At 37.6% G+C, this 24508-nt stretch overlaps 3 protein-coding genes and 1 pseudogene across 5 annotated transcripts; all 4 read right to left on the bottom strand.

Moving 5' to 3' along the window:
* Positions 1-28: 28 nt before the first annotated feature.
* LOC147473748 (alanine--glyoxylate aminotransferase 2 homolog 1, mitochondrial-like) lies at positions 29-8189 on the bottom strand. The gene is made up of 12 exons (XM_086587105.1): positions 7731-8189; positions 7487-7687; positions 4456-4603; positions 3608-3936; positions 2551-2781; positions 1909-2079; positions 1623-1766; positions 1333-1512; positions 931-1156; positions 598-711; positions 412-498; positions 29-332 (listed from the first exon to the last, which is right to left on the bottom strand). The coding sequence occupies exons 1-12, from the start codon at positions 8040-8042 to the stop codon at positions 289-291; spliced, it is 2187 nt and encodes a 728-aa protein (XP_086443231.1). The 5' UTR covers positions 8043-8189; the 3' UTR covers positions 29-288.
* A 1347-nt stretch (positions 8190-9536) lies between these two features.
* Positions 9537-11189, bottom strand: LOC147473747 (somatic embryogenesis receptor kinase 1-like). Its single transcript, XM_086587073.1, has 2 exons — positions 10873-11189; positions 9537-10179 (listed from the first exon to the last, which is right to left on the bottom strand). Exons 1-2 carry the CDS (start codon positions 11074-11076, stop codon positions 9865-9867), a joined length of 519 nt encoding a protein of 172 aa, XP_086443199.1. The 5' UTR covers positions 11077-11189; the 3' UTR covers positions 9537-9864.
* On the bottom strand, positions 11170-24201 carry LOC147473745 (LRR receptor kinase BAK1-like; annotated as a pseudogene). The gene is made up of 10 exons (XR_015210308.1): positions 23880-24201; positions 23173-23305; positions 22949-23020; positions 22582-22725; positions 22362-22433; positions 12540-12611; positions 12349-12458; positions 11796-11929; positions 11378-11717; positions 11170-11266 (listed from the first exon to the last, which is right to left on the bottom strand). The product of XR_015210308.1 is annotated as an LRR receptor kinase BAK1-like (transcript).
* On the bottom strand, positions 12536-14553 carry LOC147473746 (leucine-rich repeat protein 1-like). Of its 2 annotated transcripts, none has more exons than XR_015210298.1 (6): positions 14275-14553; positions 13545-13677; positions 13314-13385; positions 12947-13090; positions 12727-12840; positions 12536-12621 (listed from the first exon to the last, which is right to left on the bottom strand). XR_015210298.1 is itself a non-coding variant. In XM_086587074.1 (6 exons), the coding sequence occupies exons 1-5, from the start codon at positions 14351-14353 to the stop codon at positions 12776-12778; spliced, it is 456 nt and encodes a 151-aa protein (XP_086443200.1). In that variant the 5' UTR covers positions 14354-14553; the 3' UTR covers positions 12536-12621; positions 12727-12775. The 2 variants fall into 2 exon arrangements, 1 of the variants encoding a protein (XP_086443200.1); XM_086587074.1 differs by having other exon boundaries at positions 12727-12803.
* Positions 24202-24508: the final 307 nt, after the last annotated feature.

The raw sequence follows: 24508 nt of genomic DNA, 5'->3' as shown, positions 1-24508 counted from the left end.
ATCAGAGAAATTTGGGTTACGCAACAGATTTCTCTGATAAAATTGGAAGCCATGTGATTTTATACCATTGGAGGATTTCACACCACCTAAATATCTAATGCTGAGAACATTTAGATAATTCTGTATCCTGATTTCCCACGTCAGACACTCAGACCTTTACACATGCATTTCACTGGACCACACTAGAGGATTAATCTTGCAAGAAATTCCATAGCAGATACATATTCAAATGAAACCTCAGCACAAGATTTTATTCATGAGAATCTAACTTCTGGAATTTGCCAATCCTCACATCTTAGAGATTGCATAGTCCAATGCATCCACCAAGAAATCTGCACATAGATTCCGAGTCAAAATCAGAAAAACACTGGTAGAAATATTAAGATAGACTGTGTGTAAGATGGGATTTACCAGCATCGTCTTTGTTGAAGCACATGGGTGGTTTTACTCTGAAAACATTTCCATGTAAGCCACCTTTGCCAACCAGCACTCCCAGCTCTTCGAAACATACATAATGCAAGACGAATAAATATGTCAAAAGGATGAACAACGATAGAACATGTTCCAATTCAAATTTAGTCAGTCTGAACATACTACCTCTAAGCTTTTCAAATAAAACTGCTGTTTCTGCTTTGGCAGGTGTCTTCTCTTTCCTATCAGTCACAAGTTCTATCCCTACCATTAAGCCTCTCCCTCTTACATCTCCAATAACTGAGAAACAAGATCAAGGCAAAATATGAGACTCAACGAATACATTATGTCTTAGACGTCTATCAGTGACATCAATAGCTGCAAGAAATGAGCAGAGTCATCACATAATTATAACCAATGATGAACCTTAACTAACAACGTAAACATTTTATCCATTCCAACCAGCAAGTGGAAAAATAGCATGCCTCGGGAGGTGAAATAATAAAGGATAAAACTTACTTTCATGTTTTTGTTGAAGAGATTTCAAGCGCTCAATTAGATGAGAGCCAACATCAGCACAATGTGCCTGGCGCTTTTCCTTTTCAATAACCCTAAGCACTGCAAGTCCACCAGCAGAACATACAGGGTTCCCACCAAAAGTGTTGAACAGAATTTTCTGAGCCAATACATTTGCTATTTCAGGAGTTGTCACAACAGCTCCCAATGGTAAGCCATTGCCAATGCCCTGTACAGAACAATTAATGGAAATTCAAAAAATATATGTTGTTAAAAAGGGCCCACTGCTGTAATAAAGAGATGCCAAAGACTGGATGTTCCTTTAGTTAAATACAAGGGCTTTTAAAATAAACACTTGTAAAACGAAAATTTGATGCCTTTGTCGGAAAGAGTTGAGACTCAAACCTTTGCCATGGTGACAATGTCAGGAATGACATTTTGTGTTTCAAATCCCCAGTAATGGCTTCCTGTACGACCAAATCCGGTTTGTACTTCATCAGCTATGCAGACACCACCTGCCTTACGCACAACTTCATACACCAGTTTCAAGTATCCAGGAGCAAGTTCAACTCCTCCTCCAACTCCCTGAAGTATACATGAAGAGAAAAATTATTAGCAAAGTAAATTATCAATGTCCCCATCAGCATAATGATAAAGGCTAAAACTAGTTCTTATTGCAAACAATCAACTCCCACCTGAATAGTTTCTGCAATAAACCCTGCAACTCTCCCCGAACTACCATAGTTAATGTGGTCTTCAACATCTTTGGCGTAGCTGTTCGCATCAGAGCCAAAAACTCCACGATAAGGATCCGGATTTATGACATGATGAATTTCACCCTGCACAAATTTCAGAGAGTATATAGCTGAGAGGTAATAGCAGTTGTCTTTAGGAGGTACATTCATAAACTATCTTAGTCAACTGTGCATTTCATACACCAAAAAAGCAAAGGAATAGCCGCATAGATTAGAAAATACAAACCTCTGGTATTGGGTACTTCCAAGTGCTTAGAGCTGTCAATCCCATGGTTCCTGCACTTCCACCATGGTATGCATTTCTCAAGGCAATCATACCAAGATTACCAGTATATAACCGCGCCATCAACATTGCAAGTTCATTTGCTTCAGTTCCAGAATTGACAAAGTATACAACCTGAACTTCTCCCAGGTGAATTAGTGGTATTGTGTCTAGAATAGTTCTTGAAATATAATTATTAAACGCATATATTGTTTGAAAAAAGATGGTGATTTTATTGATAGCTGGTTTGTGCATTGACAGCTAACATTTTCGAACCAAAAAATCTATGGAAAAACATATTATGTGAGTGGCAATGTGACAAAGGACTATTATCAAATCATCAATCAACACTAAAAGTGTTCCCTTATTTAAATTTATGAGTCGCTAGAACAAAATGTTCAAAATCCTTAGAAGAATTTATTGGGGAAATAAAGGGCTTAGAGGGAAAAGTTGTTTTGCTTTTGGAAACTGGAAAGGGTGGTGTTGCATAAGTATTGCAGAATGCCTTGGATCCTATGCAGATTGTAAGGCACGATCCTATCGTCTAGTTTTAGAATATGGAAATTTAGCTAATCCTAACTATATAAAGATCCAAATGAGGTTCACCTTCAGGTTTCCAGGCATCTTTGAAGCCAATGCTTCGGCAAAATCAGCGATAGCATGGTGCAAATATATAGTTGTGGCATGTTGGAGAAGGTTGCTTTGCTCCACGACAGCATTCACAATTTCTGGATGGCAGTGCCCACAGGACACAGTAACAATTCCAGCAAATGCATCGAGATAACGCTTCCCAGTATCGTCAAACAAATACTGCATCTTTCCTTCAACGATATTGAGCTGTACATGTTGAAAGAACCATAAACAATGTCAAAGGAACTCATACAAGGAAATGTGGGTTTTGTACTTAATTCCTAGTCAACATTGAAATTTCTATGAAGATGCAATATTACTAGATGTACATAATCAAGATCTACGATGAATATGTAAATTTCATACTATAAATATAATAATTGGTTTTTTGAGCAAAACAAGTAATCAGATAAATACAATAGAGTAGTTGACCTTTGACCTCTTAGAAAAATCTTATTGCACTCCTCTGTTCCTACCCAATAGCCACTAGTCCCACTTGTCTTCTGGTTTTCAAAGGGCTAGAGTTGTCCACTGCCTTAGGATGCAATCTTTTTTTTCCCTCTCCTTTATAATATAAACAGATAGGTCCAGTGTAATAAAATAAAATTTGCTTACTTCAACTACTCAATCATCCATTGGCAAATCATTTCAAAACCAACATATATCTATTTGCCCTTTCCCTTTCCCTAACCATAACAAATCAATAAAATAACAATGAGAATAAAACTGTACATGTATGCAGATTCACTTGAGCTGTTAATTAATCCTTAATGCAACACAAAATAACAATCCAGACCAAATTGAAACAATTGTGGGCACCCACTATTTCATTGTGAACCATAACCATTTCAATTCTACCAGCATTGTGAATCAAGAGCAATAAAAACCTCAATCTCAATCCACAAATCTTCAAGAACCTACATTTTCAGTATCAACAGACAAATCAAGGGAGAAAACATAAAGATGAACACTCAATTGAAAGACATTGTTCTAAACTAACAAAAAAAGTATCTTTTTTTAGCAAAATGCTTACAGGTTTCTGATAGTAATGAAACAAAGAAGGCCCAAGAAACTTTTTCCGCTTCTCAAAAACTTGATCAGCTGATGGGCCATTGTACTTTTTCGGTTCGTAATCAAAAGGTGGAATCTTTGGAGCAGAAACCGATGAGAATCTACAAAAAACTTGTTCTTTGATTCCAACGTCTTCTTCAATAGACTCCTTTGGAACACCATGATCGCAGAAGAGAGAGAGAGAGAGAGAGATAGAGAATGAGGAAGTGTCAAATGAGAAGTGAGAAGTGAGAAGTGGAGTGAAGTGAAATGAAGTTGGCGCCAGTTTTATACGAGAAAATAGCAAAATGGCTGACGTGGATTACTTTATTAGGTATAGATGGGGATAGAGATTGCTATTTTCAGGTGGGGAAGTTATAAGGTGGTCATGTGAACAATAGTTTGAGATTGAGACAATGGAATATTTATCTTGAGAGTATTTCCAATGCAGGTGAATTTTTTCCCCCTCTTATCACCTCAACGTAGGCAGTTTTTCCCCTTTTTATCGCCGTTTTGGTGAAAAGTAAGGTGAAGCTGCGCAATGTAAAGGTGGAAAAAAAAATTAGACGGGATGTTGGATTCCGTCTGGAGGTTTTTTTATCGAGACGGAATGTAATATTCCGTTTGAAGTTAAAAAAAAAAAAAAAAAAAAAAAAACGCGAGACGGAATGAAACATTCCGTCCGAAAAAAAACCGATTTAAAAAAAAAAAAACACACACACACACGAGACGGAATCCAACATCCCGTCCGAAATTCACAAGTCAGCCACTATCATGGTTGGAAGTTTCATCCTGGGAATGACTTGGGAAAATAGTCACCATCTTTTTCACCTCTGCATTGGGCACTGGTTTTGCACCAAAATGAGGTGAAAATTTTCACATCTCCCTCTTTTTCACTTGCATTGGGAATGCTCTTATCACTTCCACGTAGGCACTTATTCCCCATCTTTTCACCAAAACGGTGAAAAGCAAGGTGAAGCTGTTGCAAAAGTGAATATTAATCTTGGACGGAATGTTAGATTCCGTCGAGCGTAAAAAAAATCGAAAAAACGTTCGAGCGGAATAAAACATCCCGGCCCGAAATTTAAAAAAAAACCCGAAAAAAAGTCAAAAAATCATGCAGGCGGAATAAAACATTTCGTCAAAAAAACCCATTTAAAAAAAACACACACACCGCGAGATGGAATCCAACATCCCATCCGGTTAACAAGTCACCATTATCTCGATTGGAAGGTTTCACCTTCATTTCAAATGGGGAAAATAGTCACCAGTTTTTCACCTCTGCATTGAACCGCCCTTTTTCACAAAAACCAGTGACTATAGTCACAAACCCCCCAAAACCACCTGCATTGGGAATGCTCTAAGGCTAAGTCCAATGGTTTGGTGCAGCAAAACACCAAACCACAATAGCACAGTGGATACCGTTATTGGGATAGCGAAATCAAACCCAATGGTTTGGTTCTTCACCCGCCAGTGATATTGGCGTGCAACAATAATATCCACTTTTGTTATTTAAAAGGGTAGGATAGAATGGTAATTGCATAAATTACGCTATTGGGAGTGGCCGGTGGAAAATAATAATTGAATTCTAACCGCCATTGGGAGTGGCGTGTAGGTTATTAATTGAATTAAATCAAATTTCTAACCGCCACTGACAATGGCGTGCAAAGTTATTTGGATTTTTTTTGCTGGCCACCACTAGCTATGGCGTACAGAGCATACGCTATATTATTAAAATTGACTGCATAAATAGAGAAATTTATAAAAATTGCATTGACGGTATAACATTTTAACGTACCATTGCATCACATTTTACGTGAAATTTGATGTTTTGCCGCACCATTGGACTTAGCCAAAGGGGGTGGATAATACTAGTTTCCAAATCAATTCGTGTTAAAAAAGTAAAATATTAATTACTAGTTTTTCTGCTGCGTAATATGTAAACAGCCAGCTTCCTTGGCCTCGAAGTTGTGTGTGTTGGCCGTGTTGGTTACGTGTCGATTAGGTACACTTTCTTGTCTTTGTCTCTTTAATCTTCAATTAATTAATTATTTATTTATTTATCTACAAAAAAGATTTGATTTTTTCTTATTTAGAAAAAAATCAAGTCAATTTTCTTCAATTTGATCAACAACAACAAAAAAATGTCGATGCTTGATGCTTTTTTCAGTAAAGGATTCAAAGGAGCCAAGTGGTAAAACCCATTTTCTCTTTCTTTCCATTGTTTAATTGCTTTCACTAGGCTTTACCAATTATTTATTGTTTGTTTTTTGTCTGTGAAAAATTCAGTAAAACTTTACTTAAGCTGACAATTCCACGGATTAAGTTATTGAGAAACCGGAGAGAGATTCAGATTAAGCAAATGAGAAGAGACATTTCTAAGCTTCTTCAAACTGGCCAAGAAGCTACTGCTCGCATTCGGGTAAGCCTGTTTTAAATGAGATCAGTAACTGGTGGGGTTCGAGCCCCAGACCTCTGGTATCATCACCTAAAGGTTTTACCGACTTTTCTAGTCGGCACATGCAGTATATATATTATTATTGCGTTTACATTCACTATAATGATTCGAGAGGTTGATTAAAATTTTATTTCAGGTGGAGCATATTGTACGGGAGGAGAACATGATGGCAGCACAAGAGATTATTGAGCTATATTGTGAGCTTATTGCCGTTCGCCTCCCTATTATTGAAACTCAGAGGTTACTACTCTAAATTTATCCTCTAGTTGACATGTATTGTTAATATAGACCTTAATTGGTTGTTTCTGTTAGAGCAAGTCCAATGGAGAGCTGTTAAATTGGGCTCCCCAAAATAAAAAAACCAATACAATTGTGTTTTCTGTTTTGAAGGGATAAATGATATGGACGACATAGTTTCTGCTGTCCGTCTAATTTTTTTTGGACAGATGACACAGTTTCTGCCGTCTGTCGAAATTTAACACACGGACGGTAGAAACTATGCCGTCTGTCTCCCGAATTTATTATAGCAGCTGCTAGCGAAGGTGTTAACTTTGGCTGGGTTTTTGACTCCTTCCAAATTTAAGACCCTTTTAGTAGCCCCATTGGAATGACATTTTTGTGGTTGGGGTGCTATATTTGCCTTTAGCAGCCCATATAGCCCCCCATTGGACTTGCTCTTATATACATTATTATACATGTTCAGAACTGATATTTGATTCTGTTGTTGTTACGCCAGTAATTTCTTCCCGACCAATGTGTATGGCTAGTGAATAAAAGGAACATGAATTGCTTTTGTTGTTTATTAGTTTACTTATGACTTAGTTATACAATCAGGATAAGTATCTAACAAATGCGAAAATGACCAGGGAATGCCCTCTGGACCTGAAAGAAGCAATTTCAAGTGTGTGTTTTGCTGCACCAAGATGTGCAGACTTGCCGGAACTACAGCAAGTTCAGATGCTATTTGCTTCAAAATATGGAAAAGAGTTCATCGCAGCTGCAACTGAACTCATGCCGGACTGTGGTGTCAATCGCCAGGTTTTACTAATACCACTTGCAATGTGAACAGAGTTGTATGGATATTTTTTTATGCTTTCTGACAGTTTTCCTTTGATACGATGAAACTTCTTGTGTTTGGTGATTTTTGTAGCTCATTGAGCTGCTATCAGTTCGTGCCCCTCCAGCTGAAGTGAAACTGAAGTTGCTGAAGGAAATCGCTGAAGAACATGAATTAGATTGGGATCCAGCTGCATCTGAAACCGAGTTTTTTAAGTCACATGAAGATCTATTGGTAAGTCATACATTTTCTGCTTAATTTGACATGATATTACTTGTCTTTTCAGCTGATGTTTCACTCCTCCGTGTAGAATGGTCCAACCCAGTTTGATAGTTCATCTAAAATACCTCTTCCCTTTGAGAAACATGATGCGACCGTCTACTCTGCAAGTGCTGGAGTATCAAATATACAATCTGATTCAGATTCAGAGTTGGACACATTAGATTTTCCGGAAGTTCCAAAGGTGTCAGTACAACCAATGTTTGGTACTTCAGCCTCAGAAACATTTCCAGCACAAGCCCCTTTACCATCTGAATTTGACCATGAACCTACAAAATCTTCTGGGGGCAATGAGAAAATTCTTCATGAAGCAGTCATACAGTCCGTGTCATCTATGCCAGAGCAGGTTGGTGCTACGCCACAGGGGTCACCCAACAGTCTGGTCAGTGAAAGAGAAGACAAACAGTTCTTGCCATTTGTTTCTTCCCCAGCTTTATCTTCTGCATCAGTTTCTGCGAGGCATACTGAGCAGCCCATATCCATTTCAAAAACCAAAACTGGAGTGGATGTAGATTTGCAGGATGTCTTAGCTGCTGCCCATGCTGCTGCCGAGTCTGCAGAACGTGCAGCAGATGCAGCCCGCTCTGCAGCAAGGCTCGCGCAGGTCAGAATCACTGAGCTCATCAGGAAAAGACATGAGAACGCATCAGAGGGAAGTGAAGAGGTATTCAGTACCCAAAATCTCGATCAGTCCGCTGCTGGGGGAACACCATGGTTTGATCATCGGAAGTCATTTAATGGTATAAATAGCACCTCATACTCATTGGATACCCACCCAAGTCACGGCCTTAACCTAGAATCAGAAACACCAAAACCTTCTATATATGAGGAACCCAAAACTGAAGTTGAATCAAATTCTAATGATAATCCAGTTCTGAAACATGAGTCTACTAATCACCAGCCTCAACGTTTGACATCACTAGAGGATGACCCCTATTTTTCGTACCCAAACTTGTTTACCACACAAGAACCAAATCCCGGAGATGGCATTCATTCAGTAGATAAAAGGTCATTCTGAACGTGGCATGAGATATCTACCATCGAACTGAGTCATCTGGAAGGAGGATAAGGACCGAATATATACTGCGTGTCTGCGTCTTATCTAATACTGCAGGTGGTGATGTGGGCAGATCCCTTTCCCTTTATGTTGGTTGTGACATTGTGTTTTGCTAGGAGAGACACAGATATAATAAGATGTAGACGGCATATCGATTGAGATTTGTATAAATTGTTATCCCAAAATTCAGTCTGAGTAATATATTTATCGGTTGGGATTTGTATAGAAGTTGTTGTCACCAAAGACTAGTCTGAGTAGTACATACCATGGTCACAATTCTGGTTTCTCGATGACTTCAAATAACTTTTAGTAGTTCTTTTTAGTCTGCACTAGTCACTGATGGCATCATCAAAATACTATATCAAGAGTACTCACAGCGTATGTTTTTCTTTTCCCCTTTTTCTTTAGTCACTTGTGGCATCATGTTGTCGTACATTCCAGCCAGTCTAAGTTCCACCGGCTGACCATCTCTTTCATTCCACCCTGTTTAAATATGGTAATGACACTCAAAGTAACCACTAACATGCTGAAGTATTATATAATGACGCCAATATAAAAAAATTTGTTAACTGATGGCTGCTGCACACCTGAACATTTAGTCATCATAAAAAAAAAAAAAATTAACACCAAATTTTAAGCGTAATGCTTCACTTCTACCTATCCCTTTGTTCCCATTTAACGTGGGAGAGCAGGCTGGTGATGACCCATGAATCATGTCATAACTGGATAACTGGATATTTTTATCATTCATTTTAAGCTGTTATAGGACTACTTAATACCCTGTCAGCTTGAACTGCTGTGGTGGCTAGTCATCCATAAATGTTGGTGCTGGAGAATAAACCTTTATCCCTTAAGTTCTCAACTTATACGCAGACGCCATGTACACGGCGTATATGATCTGTTGTATCAAACCATTTCTGGATATGGGAACAAGATCCAACCCCACTGGTCAGGTTTGAAGCACTGGAAAATCAAACTTTGAACTTCACGATATTCAAATCCAATGAGGCTTAACAAGATCTTGCTGACTTAATGTTAAATAGGAGAGTGGAAGAATCATAATCTTTGAATGTCTTTAACAGACTGCAATGCATAGTTGTATATAATCTTTAATATCAGGTACCGGCCTCAGTTAGCATAAAAAACAAATTGCAGTAGTACATGGCCAAGAGATACAGTGACACTCCCTGACGGGGTATAATTACCGTCTCCAACACCTAAGTATAAATGTTGGCCTCCAATGCCAGAGAATCTTTTAGAATAAGATCATCATTTACAACAGCAGTACCAGAAGATACAGATGGGATGCAGAAAAGAACCAAAATATGCAGAAATGAGAAATGTGATGAATTTTGGGCTATTCCTTTCTTTACTTCAAGCGTGAGAGGTTTATCTTGGGCCAGATAACTCAACAGCATGGAGGTTGAAAGTGGAGTCAAAAACATTTTCGTCATTCTGATTAGGAGGAAGTTGAGATTCTTGACGGTCAAGCTCCACCTTCTGCCATTCTTCCCACTTCTCTTCCAAGCCCTCACCTTCGAGCATTCTCACCACCTCAGACATCCTGGGCCTGTCCATTGGGGACCCTTGTGTGCAGAGCAAAGCGACTTGGATAAGCTGCTCCACTTCTGCTTCAGTATAGTTGTTTTCCAATTCAGAATGAATTAGCATGTCCAATTTCTTCTCTTTCAGAAGTCCTTTTACCTGAAAAAAAAAAAGAATCATAATGAACACGGTGCTTGGTTCTTTTATGATGGTACATATCTGCTCAATTGATTAATTTGTATAGCTGTTAGTAAGATAGCATGAACTGGTGCACAAATTTCGTATTTAATATCCCATAAATTATAAATAAAATTATTCAGGGAATACCTTCTAAGTAACAAAGATGTCAAAAACATATGGTAATGCATCCAACAACGTGCTAGAGGAGATGGAACATAGTCACTTAAGTTATAGAAGTAAAGACAAATGCAGCGGATTTAATGTAATGCATTCGTATAGAGTTGAAAAGGATAATGTTATTGGTTTAGGATCCAAAGCAAGAGAGGTTGAGGGCATTTGTTTTACTATATTTAAAAAACATCTAAGAGCTCAAAAAAAATTCTACACCAGTATCGAAAGTGCCCTTTCACTGAATGATTCTAAAGATGATTTCCTTCTGTCTTTATTATCTTCAAATTGGAATGACATCTTAAAACTACTATTCATTAGAGTTGAACTCTATAATCTGTTAGCCAGGCGTGTATAAAAAGTACTAAATGTTGGTCCTGAAACTTAAAAAGTCTACGCCAGTCTAGAAGAATTTAAACAAATATCAAATAAACACATTAGTCAAGATGACGAAAATGTAATGCCTCTGTGTGTAAATTAACCTATGATAAGGAAAATGCATACCCAATCAAGTAGCATAATATCGTCATTATTTGCAAGCCGAGCAAGATCAAATGCTCTTTGTCCAGTGATAAGCTCTAAAAGCATGATCCCGTACCCGAAAACATCAGTTTTCTCTGATGATTTGCCAGTGGAGAGGTACTCTGGAGCGATATGACCAATTGTGCCTTTGACAGCAGTGGTCACATGGGTATTCTTGTAGTCCATAAGCTTAGCCAAGCCAAAATCCCCAACAACTGCTTCAAAATCCCCATCCAACAAAATGTTAGCAGCTTTGACATCACGGTGAATAATTTTTGGTCACAATGTTAGGTGCAAATAAGAAAGACCCCTAGCAGATCCCAATGCTATCCTCATCCGAGTTGGCCAACCAATTGGGGTGCAGATGATGAACGTTCTACAAGAAAACATCAAACTTACTGATAAGCAAAATGATTATGACCAAAAATCAAGTCAAAGTTAAAGTGACCAAATAGAAAAAGTAGAAAAGTAGCATGAGAAGTAGCACCTCTTAAACAAGATGAAACACTGCCATTTTCCATATACGGATATACAAGCAACCTTTCGGGTTGCTGTCATAGAAAAGCCAAGTAGGCGTGGGAGGTTCGATGCGGCCATACTAATCATCTCTATTTCTGTCTGAAACTGAATTTCTCCACCCAGTGAGCGCTCTTCTTTTAGTCGTTTAACTGCGACTAAGGAACCATCTGCCAGGCGTGCCTTGTACACCTTCCCAAACCCACCCTTACCTAGAATGTTCTTGTTACTAAAATTATCAGTAGCAACTTGTAGTTCCCATAAAGAAAACCTTTTGAGTTGACCTAAATGAACTTCTGGGTCCTCTTCAGCTGAAAAGAGATACAAAAAGTTAAACGATACATTTACTAGAAAACACACCTTAAGTTATTTTCAACCATTTTACTAACCTGGAGCGTCAAAGTAATTCTGTTGGGGTTTCCGTCACGCGCCACCATACTAACAAATTGCAGGGGCAGCAAAAGTAACGCAGCACCAGCAGCCACTCCTCCAGCAATTGCTCCTGTCCTAGGACCATTATTTCCTGAGAAATAAACAGTCATAATCGCATTTTCTATGATTATATGAATAATCACCATCCACTCACCAGTTTCAACAAGAAACAACTTTAACTAGGTTGCATCGAAGGCAACAGTATCTAATAAGCTTGACCCTAATAAAGCAATAACTATTGCCAGAATTTTTACACTTTTGACATTTGGAAAGCTACAGTACACAAATGAGTAGGAAAATCTAGATATGGCGCACGTAGAATTTCCAAAACAAAGACAAAAGACAGCCATAATCAAGAAATTTCTCATGCAAAGATAGAGAAGATAAGTAAAAAAGGAACATGTACTAAAAAACATCAATAAAATATTCACTACAAACAAGATAAACAGATTATGAATAAGTAGCAACATTCTACAACAGAACAACCATAATAAGGTGCAATAAAATTACCGCCACGAGATACTGGTGGAGGAACCAAGGGAGGAGGAGGAGAAAAGGGAGGAGATCCTGGGCAAGGCTTTTGAACAACAGGGCCACATAGATTTGTGTTATTATTAAAACTGCATTTCAACAAATAGATATAAGTATAACATCTCTAATCAGAGCAAAAAGAGACCAACTACAGTATACTAGCAACAAACCTGATGGGAGTGAACAACGAAAAAGAACCAGTATCTGGAACTGGTCCTGATAGGAGGTTGTTGGATAAATCCCTGCACGCCACTTTGCAAGATGGTAATAAGCCTACTTAAATAGCATTGCACCAACAAAAGAGTGAAAACGAGAGGATTTCACATCCGAGGAGAAGGATATCAGCTTGATACTTACAAAACTTGGAGTGTCGTAATATTGGTTAGAGACACAGGAATGTTATCCGTCAGGCTGTTGTTGTTAAGCCGACTATCCTTCCAGAACATTTAAAACAATGTCAAGTTCCAAAATCTATTGAAAAGGGTTACAGATAACTCAGGACATATGATATATAGACATGGTTTTTATTATAAGATGATTTCTTTTGAATAAGAATGGGTTGAAGGAAGTAACTTACAGAAAACGCAATTTTGTTAGGTTGCCAAATGTCTCTGGAATCCTACCACTTAAATGGTTTGAGTAAAGATCCAAACTCACTAAGCTTGTCAAGTTGCCAAGCGCACTGGGAATCTGTCCACTTAAGTTATTACTATAAAGTTCCCTGCATCAATAGAAATGGTGAGTTCAATTATCTGTAATCAGTTATAACTTTTCATTTGCTTATTATTGAAAACAAAGACTGAAATATTAAAAACCAACGGAGCGTCCAAAGAGAGGAATGGTTTAGTACTATACAAGTATGCAAGGCAACAGAAGATATATTATCTTATTGACAGGGAACACATCAAACAAGTATTGCTTATAGACTAGAGAAAGGCACTCACAAATACTGCAAAGATGTAAGCTGACCAAGCTGGGGGACCAATGTACCTGATAAATTAGAATTTCCTAAATCCCTGAAAGAAATACAAAAACAAGTAATCATTAGTTAAGCTGGTCAATCAATTGGAAAGTTGGATTTTATATCCTAAGCATTCAACATCAGAAAATTTTCTTTTATATTCATCTTAAACACCATATAAGTTATAAGTTATATGAAAAAAGAAAGAACTTACACTCTTATAACCCTGTTATCAGAGCTGCATGAAACATGAAACCAAGTGCACGGAGTGACAAGGGTAGAATCCCAACTTTGTAGCACATTATTAGGGTCCCTCAACGCGTTACGTAGGCTAAACAAAGCATCGCCTATTGAGTATTCACAAGAAACAGACAAGAACGATTATCATTACATTTGGCAGGGGAAAATGAGCAAACAACACTAGCAACATAGGAATAATTATTTTCTTGTTCCAGCAACTCAACTTTCATCCTATCATAATTTGAACAACTTTCAGACTAAGGGCACCAAATCTATATGTATATACTAAGGCGTAAAAGTCTTTAAAAAAAGTCGGGTCTCTTTAATTCCAATATATAGTAAGGCGAGCCGAAATACAGGTGCCAACTAGCAAAGTCAATAAAACCTTTGGGTGATGATACCAGAGCTCTGGGGCTCGAACCCCGCCAGCGTCAAAGAGTTACTGATCTCATTTAAAACAGGCTTACCAATCAAAAAAAAAAGCTCTATACGAAATTCCTAGATAGAACAATTGGATTTACCAACAAAAACCAATATTAGGCCTCTGATTAAGAAAATAAAGTAGCTAAAAAGCCAACTTTACAGTAATCCTACTAAAAATTCCAAAAGCCATACAATATAACAGTTGCACTTTTCCTAGATTACTTCATGCACACTTCTTTGATTCTTTAAAAAAAAGTGGCTAGCTAAAGATTAGAACAAACCTTCTGTATTAGCGTAAATGGTATTTAATGGATGGAACATGAGCATTAACCAAAGAAGAAATGAAGTTATGATCTCCATTATTTTTTATTACTCTCTAGCTTGCTAAACCAGCTCAATAATGAAGGAATATGGTATTGTTTTTTTGTGTGGAAGAAGAAAGTTCTTAGAAAACGAGTACAAGGCTGGCGTGCAGACTGGTGCACTACTGCATAAGTCTCAGCTCCTGTCCCATTTTCAGTTAGTCAAAAATCTCGTGCATGGATTGCTGAATGAGTCTTCTGTATGTACTTCCCAAACACACAGTCGTTTTCCGTCAGAAATTATGTCAAACCACTTACTTTTTAACTGTTTCACATCACTTACCCAGACTGGTTGCTCAATAGTACACAAATTTAGGCCCAACCACATAAATTAATCAATAATTTCGGTTTTAGCAAAAACGAGGGGATCATCAGCAACTACCATTAATAATTTCGGTTCTAAGACATTTTTGGACTAATGTCAGTAATTTATTTTTGTTTAATACTAATTACGACATTTTTTCCTATCTAGCAAAAAAACTTCAGCCTAGAAACTTGTAAAATGTTTTTGAGATCTAGTTGTATCTATCTCTGAACTAGCTGATTTGTGTGTTGTGACTTGTGAACTTGTTTGACAAAAACGAGCTGATCATCAACAACTACCATTAATAATTTCGGTTCTATGACATTTTTGGGCTGACCGTCAGCAATTTATTTTTGTTTAATACCAATTACGACATTCTTTCCCATCTAACAAAAAAACTTCAAACTATAAACTTGTAAAATATTTTTGAGATCTAGTTGTTTCCATTTGAGCTAGCTGATTTGTGTGTTGTGACTTTTTTTTTTTTTTTTTTTTTTTTGGCAAGTCTGTTTTAAATGAGATTAGTAACTATTTTATGCTGGCAAGGTTCGAGCCCCAGACGTCTAACACCTGCAAAAAAAGAGAGATTAGTATCTCAAAAGGAACCCCAAATCTCTAGTATCATAACCCAAAGGTTTTACCAACTAAGTTAGAAGACACTTACGTGAACTTGTGATTTGTGATTTAAGATATGAGAAAACATTTATCTTCTTCTCTATCTAGCTAAAAATAACTCCAACTATAAACTTACAATTTTTTTTATATCTAGTTGTTTCCATATTCGAGCTAGTTGATTTGTGTGTTGTATTTAATGATTTAAACTATAAGAAAACATCTTATTCTCTCGTGACGAACACTCTTCTCATTTTGCAATCTACTTTTTTACTTTTAAATTTAGATTATTGATAACTAATGAATGCCCGCGCCAATCGATACTCTAGACACATTGCTTTTAAACAACACCCCAAGAGACCATCTCTATGGTAGCATTGGATCGATGATATAACCATTTCCAACAGTTTTATACTTCATAATCATTTCATACACATACTCAAGTGAGCTTAATGATTGCAATTCTATGTATTTTATTTTTCACAAACCAACTCATTACACATACCCTTACACATTCATTAATTCAACACATATCAGAATGAGAATGAGAAAAATAAGGGGAGAGAGTCTTCAATTAAGAGCATCATCATTTTTATTTTAAAATAAAATAAAAAAATCCAGCAGAGTTTCCTTTGTATTTTCAACATTTCAAAAACCTAAATCTTGTCATAACCTGAAAATCAAATAATACAATTCTCATAGATCAACCATACCAAAATATATAACTTCATATTTATACATAACACAAATTACTTCTAAAACTAAAAGACAACTCATTAAACATTAAATAAAATTTTGCATAATTTTTCACCTGGGGCTAATTCTAGTAACGAAAGGAAAAAATAAAATAAAATAAAATAAATACTCCATGTCCACTGATCAAGTTATTCATTTATCTCATTCTCCCCTCTATGCATACTGTTCACACCATTACGCTACCATACGGATAAATCGCCATGGAGCAATGATTGCAATCAGTCAACAAAAAATTACGGCAATTTAAATTGGTACCTGCAAGCAAACCACATACACATGATTTTTTTAGACTTGATACATTTAGCATATTGTTTACAAAATAAAATAATCTCTATTCTTACTTTTAAGTATCCACGCTATTAAAAAAAAAAAAAAAAAAAAACCTATCATAAAAACTATCATATCATATATATGGATACAACATATTCTTTAATTTCTAAACCAATAAAAGTAGCAATCTTTAATTTCTTACTCGTCTTTTCTCATTGGAATCGATGTCCTTAGAGAAGAACTTCTGGGTATACGACATTTGTGGTACAATTTCTTGCATTAGGTGGAAGAAAAATAGATATTCTTTTTGAAGAAGTACATCTGGACATGGCCACATAGAGTTGTCCATGACTGAAAACCGGTGTCCTCAAATCAATGCTAACATATTTCACTGACTGACCTTGCGACTTATTAATTGTTATGACATAAGCTAGTCGAACAGGGAATTGTCGTCTTGATAGTTTGAAAGGCAACTCTGAATTTGAGGGAGCCAGAGCTTGGGATGAGTACCGGATTTCCAGCTTTCTCTCCAGTCAAAATTTTGGCTTGAAGGACTTTACTCGCACATTGAAGCACCATAAGTCATGTCCCATTGCAAAGGTCATCTTTAGGTGCTATGTTCCTGAGCAACATTATAGGGCATCCAGGTTTTAACTTGAGATTGAAAGGTGGTAAGCTAGAAAGGTCGAGGGAGTTGAGAAACTCAGTGGGATAGTGAGCCCCACTTGGATTATCAATATCATCTTCGATAATTTTATCTGTAGCCAAATACTCGAGCGCTTCACCAGGGAACAAATTCAGTGCAACCTCATTAATTGCACTCACATCATCATTACGGGCAGCAAGAATAGTATGATCAGTTAAGAAAGTTAGAGACGGTGTGTCCATAACATCCAATTAGGGATAGACAGAGAAGACGAGTTCTTAGATATTGGTACACTTGCGTATTCCATTCGGCAATTGTATGCATTCTTTGGGATTCGAACCAATCTAAATGAATCAAAGCAAAAAATAAATTCATTAGTTTCTAAAATAGTTCGTTTATATATGGAACAAATAGAGAAAAAACATTCTAATTAGAAGGCATTAATAGCATACCTCCAACAAAAAATCAGCGAATTTGACATTCTCGGACTCCGCCATTTCAAGCCGCATGTTATGTACCAAGTGCAAAACTTCTAAATAACTCCAAAGGAAAGAGCGCCGTAGTGATGCACCAACAAATTGCTCTCTCTGGCCTAACGGTATAACAGGTAGTGTTTGTCGAAAATCACCACCAAGAACGTAGTGATACCACCAAATATCTTCTTGTTTCCATGAAATATCTTGAAGTGTTCTATCAATGACCTCAACATAGTATCTATGTTGCATGGGCACCTCGTCCCAAACAATTAGTTTTGTTTCTTTAAATAGGTCAGCAAGGTTGGAATGTTTAGTGAAGCCGCAAAAAGTGGTATCCATCACATCAATTGGAATCTTAAATGTAGAATGAGCAGTGCGTCCACCACACAATAACAAAGATGCAATTCCGATGATGCCACCATGATGACAATAAGACCCGTCTTTGCCGCGACGGGCCTTTGCAATTGTATTATACAAAAAGTTTTCCCCCGTACCGGTTTGCTCCATTCATAAAGAAAAGTTTGCCCTTGTCACCAAATCTTGAATCGATCCTGGCCGATTGTAAGCATGAAGTTGTTCATCATTAAGGCGACTCACATCAATGCGACCTCTTCTCCTATGCCTTTATCTTTGAAGTTGGCGTTGCTCCCAAATGAGCTTATTGCCAACAATTTTGCTCCAATCTTCTTTTTGCTTTGGCATGGGTGGGAAATCTTCCAATGTCTTCCCAAATTCTAAAAGGATTTGTTCCACCGGATATAAAGCCGAATCGTTATTTGCTCATCGGTTGGATCACGGGATGCCGTGCTTTTATTCGAAGCCGATTGTCCAAGATCATCACATATACTTTCGATGCAAATTTGCTCCAAAGTAGATCCGGTCGTAGCGGATGACACTCTAAAAGAATTACACAAAACAACCTCCATGAATTGATATCCGGTTTTCATTATTGCGCCTCTTCTAGGCATTGTATCCACTCATCATCGACTTCCAACAGACCCACGGGCAATACATGCTTTTTTGTATGTGTTTTGTACGGTATCACTAACTTTATAAAGATATGCAAAGGGCGTAGGCCCTTTTTACAATGATGAAGTAGCAAAGCGTAGATAAAACCTCTCCCCGGCATTAGGGCTTGCAAAATACATCCTACCAATGGAAGGTCCACGAGTCCTAGGAGTCCACTCTTGAGAGTCTTTGTGGAAAACATAGTGTCGTGGAAATTCTTGATAGATATATGCTCGTGCATCTGGATCTTCAGCACAACGCTTAAAGAAAGCTATCAATGTTGAAGTTTGGTCTCTGGCTCGAGCAAGAATTGCATCCATGGGCTCTTTGCTATTGAAAACAACCCTATGCATGCCTTCCAAATAGGCGCCAATCGTTGGACACTTGGAAACTCTTTATGCATTGGATTCGAAATAGATGTCAAAAATACGTTGGTCCAATATACCTTGTATCGATATATTCTTTGAATCTCATCATTTGTTCTGCCACTGCCGCTTTGTTGCTTTGTCATAGCCTTTGTAAATGTACTTGTTAATATATTTAACAGCTTGACACGATGCACAAACTTCAACATTGATATGGCAGTCAAACATTTCAGACAGATATGCATTGTAGGGAACAATATCTCCATTATCAACTTTAACCATTTTATTCTTCCTCTTCACAAAATATTTCTTGCGATTAATGTCGCGCCCGGTAAATGGAATACCCTTTTTTATCCATAATTGTTTCCTCCACAAACTCTTTTGGATAGCCTTTGGTGCATCGACCATTTTCCATACATGAAGCACTCGGATCTCGATCACCACAGGGACCATGAACCATACACTTCTTCATTGTTTCAAACAATGCAGGGTGGGTGTCGGGGTTTGGGAATTCAAAGACATACAAATTTATCCACTTGCTCGGCTGTTTTGGATCTTGTCATCATCGCGCGAGAAATAAAAGGCAATGCATGTGTGGAAGACCGCGCTTATGAAATTCAATGGTATAGACATATGCAACCACCCGGCCGAAGATATCATTCTTCAAGATTTCTTTCATAATTGCTTTTTGTTTTAGCTCGAATACCCATGCAACTATTTCAGGCCGAAGTGTCGGTTTGGTGTTCCTTGAGCATCTTTAATTTCACGCCAATTAAGGTTTGCGATCGCCCGTAAGAAAAATATCCGGGTGCTTATAGTGCGGGTGATAGCCATTGAATCATGAAAAATCTCGTACATGTGCCTTGGACTTCCAACATGCGAGGAAGGTAAAATGAACCGTTGGCCAATTTGATCGGGACTTAATCCCTCAAGTGCAACATCGTCAAGCACTTGTACACATCCGAACGGATGGTGTCTTGATTTAGTATAATGTATCGCGGCCGGTTACGTTCATATGCAGCCCGAAGCATCAACCAAAAATTCATGCAACAATTTACACCCTGGCAAGATGGATGAGTACTCGTGGGTCGTTCAAACAAAGCGGTAGAATGTATACAATAATTGAGTGAGTCTTGCATTGCTTGGAGCATTTCTCTTGGCGTCCCACAAGTTCAAATCAGGTGACCAACCCAAATCCCCATAAGGAAACAGAAGAACATAATGCAAAGGCAAATAAGCGGAATGACATTCGCTTATCCGTTCCAACTCATGCCCTCCTCTCAAGTGAAGTACAATATCAAGCATGACATCAACCTTACTCCCATCTCCAGGCAACATCACTGCAATCTCATCAGTTGTCGGAAGATTGTACCTTCGTCTATCCGAACGTGGATCATAGTGTAGATGGACCGGAACATTGTTATTCTCAAAAGCATTTTCAGTTAAAACCTCAAATGCTTGCTTATAGATATCACAAAACTTGTGGGTCTACAGAAGAGTTTCTTGTACAGTTTTCAACACTTCCCTTGACAAATTCGGATTACGATTGTGGCGGTGATTCAAAGCAACTAGGGGATCATAAATATAAAGTTGTGAAAACTTAGGTTCCATCCCTGGATCAAGCAACAATGAACTGATTTGATGCCATGAACTCCCCATGAGCGATGAATGAGGTAGGACCACGCCCATGTAACACACGATCGTTAAATTTGCAACCAAGACTGGTAAAGGCATTACACACACGTTATATTGCGAATCGCTCACCGGAATAATCTTGCACGCGTTTATTAGATCCTTGAATAAAGATTTAAGTCTGGGAGGCGATTGGAGAAAGAAGTGGTAGCTTAACTTTTCCTCGTAAAAAGCAAGTTCCAAATAAAGGTCGGTTGCGCCTTGATTTCGATAATTGTTCATCTTTCCAATGAAGGGCCGAACAAAATGGACAAAGAATATCCATCTTTCCCAAAAAGTGACGGCGATTTGGAACGGGAAGCATATGGCCTCTATGAGGATTAAGAATTTCTTCTTCACTTTCGTCAAATCCAATCATATCATTATCACTGCAAAAATAGACCTATGATATATCACGCTTTACGATATGTTGAAACCTAACATAAGAGTGAGAATTTAAACACTTGACTTACATAGTGTTATCCTCACAACTTTGCATTGTTACATCTTTTGTGACTGAAGGCTGGTTTTCTCTGTAAGAGATATTATACATTGATGAAGAGTGTAAGGGAGTGATATCCTCCTTCAGGAATATTAGGCGCGTACTCGGCATGATGGAAATACCACACCGACTTGTGGAACCAGATCGCGTCTACAAGCTAAGAGAACACTCCAAACCCGATTGGCGCCCGAAGAAGCTTGAATCAAGCTATAACATTGATTTCGGCTTACCTTCTAGAAGCAATCATGAACAGAGATGCACATGCACAAATCACTGCCGCAAGCTACTAAGCCAGGCTACAAATCCCCATAATTACAGCAGACCTATACACACAGTTCTCACACGCCTCCACAATCTTGACCCTACATTTGTGCTGTCCTTTACACATGTCGGGTGAGGATATACTTGGACCCAACTTCGTACGTTGACCTCGTCTTCTTAAAGGAATCTGCAATGTAATCAGACATAACATCTTTTTCTCTCTGTCTCCGATTTTGTTGTGTTATAGTCATTTGATCGTGATCTAGAAGCACTTGCATTTCTCTTTCTCTTCGAAGACGTTGTGCAACAGATCTCCGATTAGGAGGTGCAATAGATCTTTCCTGAGAAATAATCAGTCATAATCACATTTTCTATGATTATATGAATAATCACCATCCACTCACCAGTTTCAACAAGAAACAACTTTAACTAGGTTGCATCGAAGGCAACAATATCTAATAAGCTTGACCCTAATAAAGCAATAACTATTGCCAGAATTTTTACACTTTTGACATTTGGAAAGCTACAGTACACAAATGAGTAGGAAAATCTAGATATGGCGCAATTAGAATTTCCAAAACAAAGACAAAAGACAGCCACAATCAAGAAATTTCTCATGCAAAGATAGAGAAGATAAGTAAAAAAGGAACATGTACTAAAAACATCAATAAAATATTCACTACAAACAAGATAAACAGATTATGAAGTAGCAACATTCTACAACGTAACAACCATAATAAGGTGCAATAAAATTACCGCCACGAGATAATCTTGGTGGAGGAACCAAGGGAGGAGGAGGAGAAAAGGGAGGAGATCCTGGGCAAGGCTTTTTGAATAACAGGGCCACATAGATTTGTGTTATTATTAAAACTGCATTTCAACAAATGGATATAAGTATAACATCTCTAATCAGAGCAAAAAGAGACCAACTACAGTATACTAGCAACAAACCTGATGGGAGTGAACAACGAAAAAGGACCAGTATCCGAATTGGTCCCGATAGGAGGTTGTTGGATAAATCCCTGCGCCATTTTGCAAGATGGTAATAAGCCTACTTAAATAGCATTGCACCAACAAAAGAGTGAAAATGAGAGGATTTCACATCCGAGGAGAAGGATATCAGCTTGATACTTACAAAACTTGGAGTGTCGTAATCTTGGTTAGAGACACAGGAATGTTACCCTTCAGGCTGTTGTTGTTAAGCCGACTGTCCTTCCAGAACATTTAAAACAATGTCAAGTTCCAAAATCTATTGAAAAGGGTTACAGATAACTCAGGACATATGATATATAAACATGGTGTTTATTATAAGATGATTTCTTTTGAATAAGAATGGGTTGAAGTAAGTAACTTACAGAAAACGCAATTTTGCTAGGTTGCCAAATGTCTTTGGAATCCTACCACTTAAATTGTTCGAGAAAAGATCCAAACTCACTAAGCTTTTCAAGTTGCCAAGCGCACTGGGAATCTGTCCACTTAAGTTATTACTATAAAGTTCCCTGCATCAATAGAAATGGTGAGTTCAATTATCTGTAATCAGTTATAACTTTTCATTTTCTTACTATTGAAAACAAAGACTGAAATATTGAAAACCAACGGAGCGTCCAAAGAGGGGAATGGTTTAGTACTATACAAGTATGCAAGGCAACAGAAGATATATTATCTTATTGACAGGGAACACATCAAACAAGTATTGCTTATAGACTAGAGAAAGGCACTCACAAATACTGCAAAGATGTAAGCTGACCAAGCTGGGGGACCAATGTACCTGATAAATTAGAATTTCCTAAATCCCTGAAAGAAATACAAAAACAAATAATCATTAGTTAAGCTGGTCAATCAAGTGGAAAGTTGGATGTTATATCCTAAGCATTCAACATCAGAAAATTTTCTTTTATATTCATCTTAAACACCATATAAGTTATATGAAAAAAGAAAGAACTTACACTCTTACAACCCTGTTATCAGCGCTGCATGTAACATGAAACCAAGTGCACGGAGTGACAAGGGTAGAATTCCAACTTTGTAGCACATTATTAGGGTCCCTCAACGCGTTACGTAGGCTAAACAAAGCATCGACTATTGAGTATTCACAAGAAACAGACAAGAACGATTATCATTACATTTGACAGGGGAAAATGAGCAAACAACACTAGCAACATAGGAATAATTATTTTCTTGTTCCAGCAACTCAACTTTCATCCTATCATAATTTGAACAACTTTCAGACTAAGGGCACCAAATCTATATGTATATACTAAGGCGTAGAAGTCTTTAAAAAGTCGGGGTCTCTTTAATTCCAATATATAGTAAGGCGAGCCCTATCTGAAATACAGGTGCCAACTAGCAAAGTCGGTAAAACCTTTGAGTGATGATACCAGAGGTCTAGGGCTCAAACCCGCCAGCATCAAAGAGTTACTGATCTCATTTAAAACAGGCTTACCAATCCAAAAAAAAAAGCTCTATACGAAATTCCTAGATAGAACAATTGGATTTACCAACAAAAACCAATATTAAGCCTCTGATTAAGAAAATAAAGTAGCTCAAAAGCCAACTTTACAGTAATCCTACTAAAAATTCCAAAAGCCATACAATATAACAGTTGCAACTTTGGTTCTTTAAAAAAAAAGGCTAGCTAAAGATTAGAACAAACCTTCTGTATTAGCGTAAATGGTATTTAATGGATGGAACATGAGTATTAACCAAAGAAGAAATGAAGTCATGATCTCCATTATTTTCATTACTCTCTAGCTTGCTAAACCAGCTCAATAATGAAGGAATATGGTATTGGTTTTTTTTGTGGAAGAAGAAAGTTCTTAGAAAACGAGTACAAGGCTGGCGTGCACACTGGTGCACTACTGCATAAGTCTCAGCTCCTGTCCCATTTTCAGTTAGTCAAAAATCTCGTGCATGGATTGCTGAATGAGTCTTCTGTCTGTACTTTCCAAACACACAGTCGTTTTCTGTCAGAAATTCTGTCAAATCACTTACTTTTTAACTGTTTTACGGGTCACTTACCAAACTGTTTTAGGACAAAAACGAGCTCACCGTCAACAACTACCATTAATAATTTCGGTCAGCCAATTTATTTTTGTTTAATACCAATTACGATTTTCTTTCCCATCTAACCAAAAAAAACCTCAAACTATAAATTTGTAAAATATTTTTGAGATCTAGTTGTTTTCATATTTGAGCTAGCTGATTTGTGTGTGTAACATGTGAACTTGTTTTTTTTTTTGGCACCTGCGAAAAAAACGTGAAAAAATCAGTAACTCAATTGGC

This window comes from Coptis chinensis, unplaced genomic scaffold, assembly GCF_015680905.1.
Source record: "Coptis chinensis isolate HL-2020 unplaced genomic scaffold, ASM1568090v1 utg1828_pilon_pilon, whole genome shotgun sequence".
NCBI classification, from domain to species: domain Eukaryota; kingdom Viridiplantae; phylum Streptophyta; class Magnoliopsida; order Ranunculales; family Ranunculaceae; genus Coptis; species Coptis chinensis.
The sequence above is the reverse complement of the archived record's forward strand: the minus strand, read 5'-3'. Positions and strand labels throughout refer to the sequence as shown.

What these genes read in the sequence shown, in the direction of transcription:
- LOC147473747 (XM_086587073.1), bottom strand. Translation starts at nt 11,076, where the DNA reads ATGGACTACAAGAATACCCATGTGACCACTGCTGTCAAAGGCACAATT. An exon ending in ATATTATGCTACTTGATTGG is followed by an intron (nt 10,180 to 10,872) that starts GTATGCATTTTC and finishes TTTTTTTTTCAG; the next exon opens with GTAAAAGGACTTCTGAAAGA.
- LOC147473746 (XM_086587074.1), bottom strand. Translation starts at nt 14,353, where the DNA reads ATGGAGATCATAACTTCATTTCTTCTTTGGTTAATGCTCATGTTCCAT. An exon ending in CATTTACGCTAATACAGAAG is followed by an intron (nt 13,678 to 14,274) that starts GTTTGTTCTAAT and finishes AATACTCAATAG; the next exon opens with GCGATGCTTTGTTTAGCCTA. An exon ending in CTTACATCTTTGCAGTATTT is followed by an intron (nt 13,091 to 13,313) that starts GTGAGTGCCTTT and finishes CTATTGATGCAG; the next exon opens with GGAACTTTATAGTAATAACT.
- LOC147473748 (XM_086587105.1), bottom strand. Translation starts at nt 8,042, where the DNA reads ATGAGCTCAGTGATTCTGACCTGCGCGAGCCTTGCTGCAGAGCGGGCT. An exon ending in GGAAGTACCCAATACCAGAG is followed by an intron (nt 1,767 to 1,908) that starts GTTTGTATTTTC and finishes AAATTTGTGCAG; the next exon opens with GGTGAAATTCATCATGTCAT. An exon ending in ACATTGTCACCATGGCAAAG is followed by an intron (nt 1,157 to 1,332) that starts GTTTGAGTCTCA and finishes TGTTCTGTACAG; the next exon opens with GGCATTGGCAATGGCTTACC.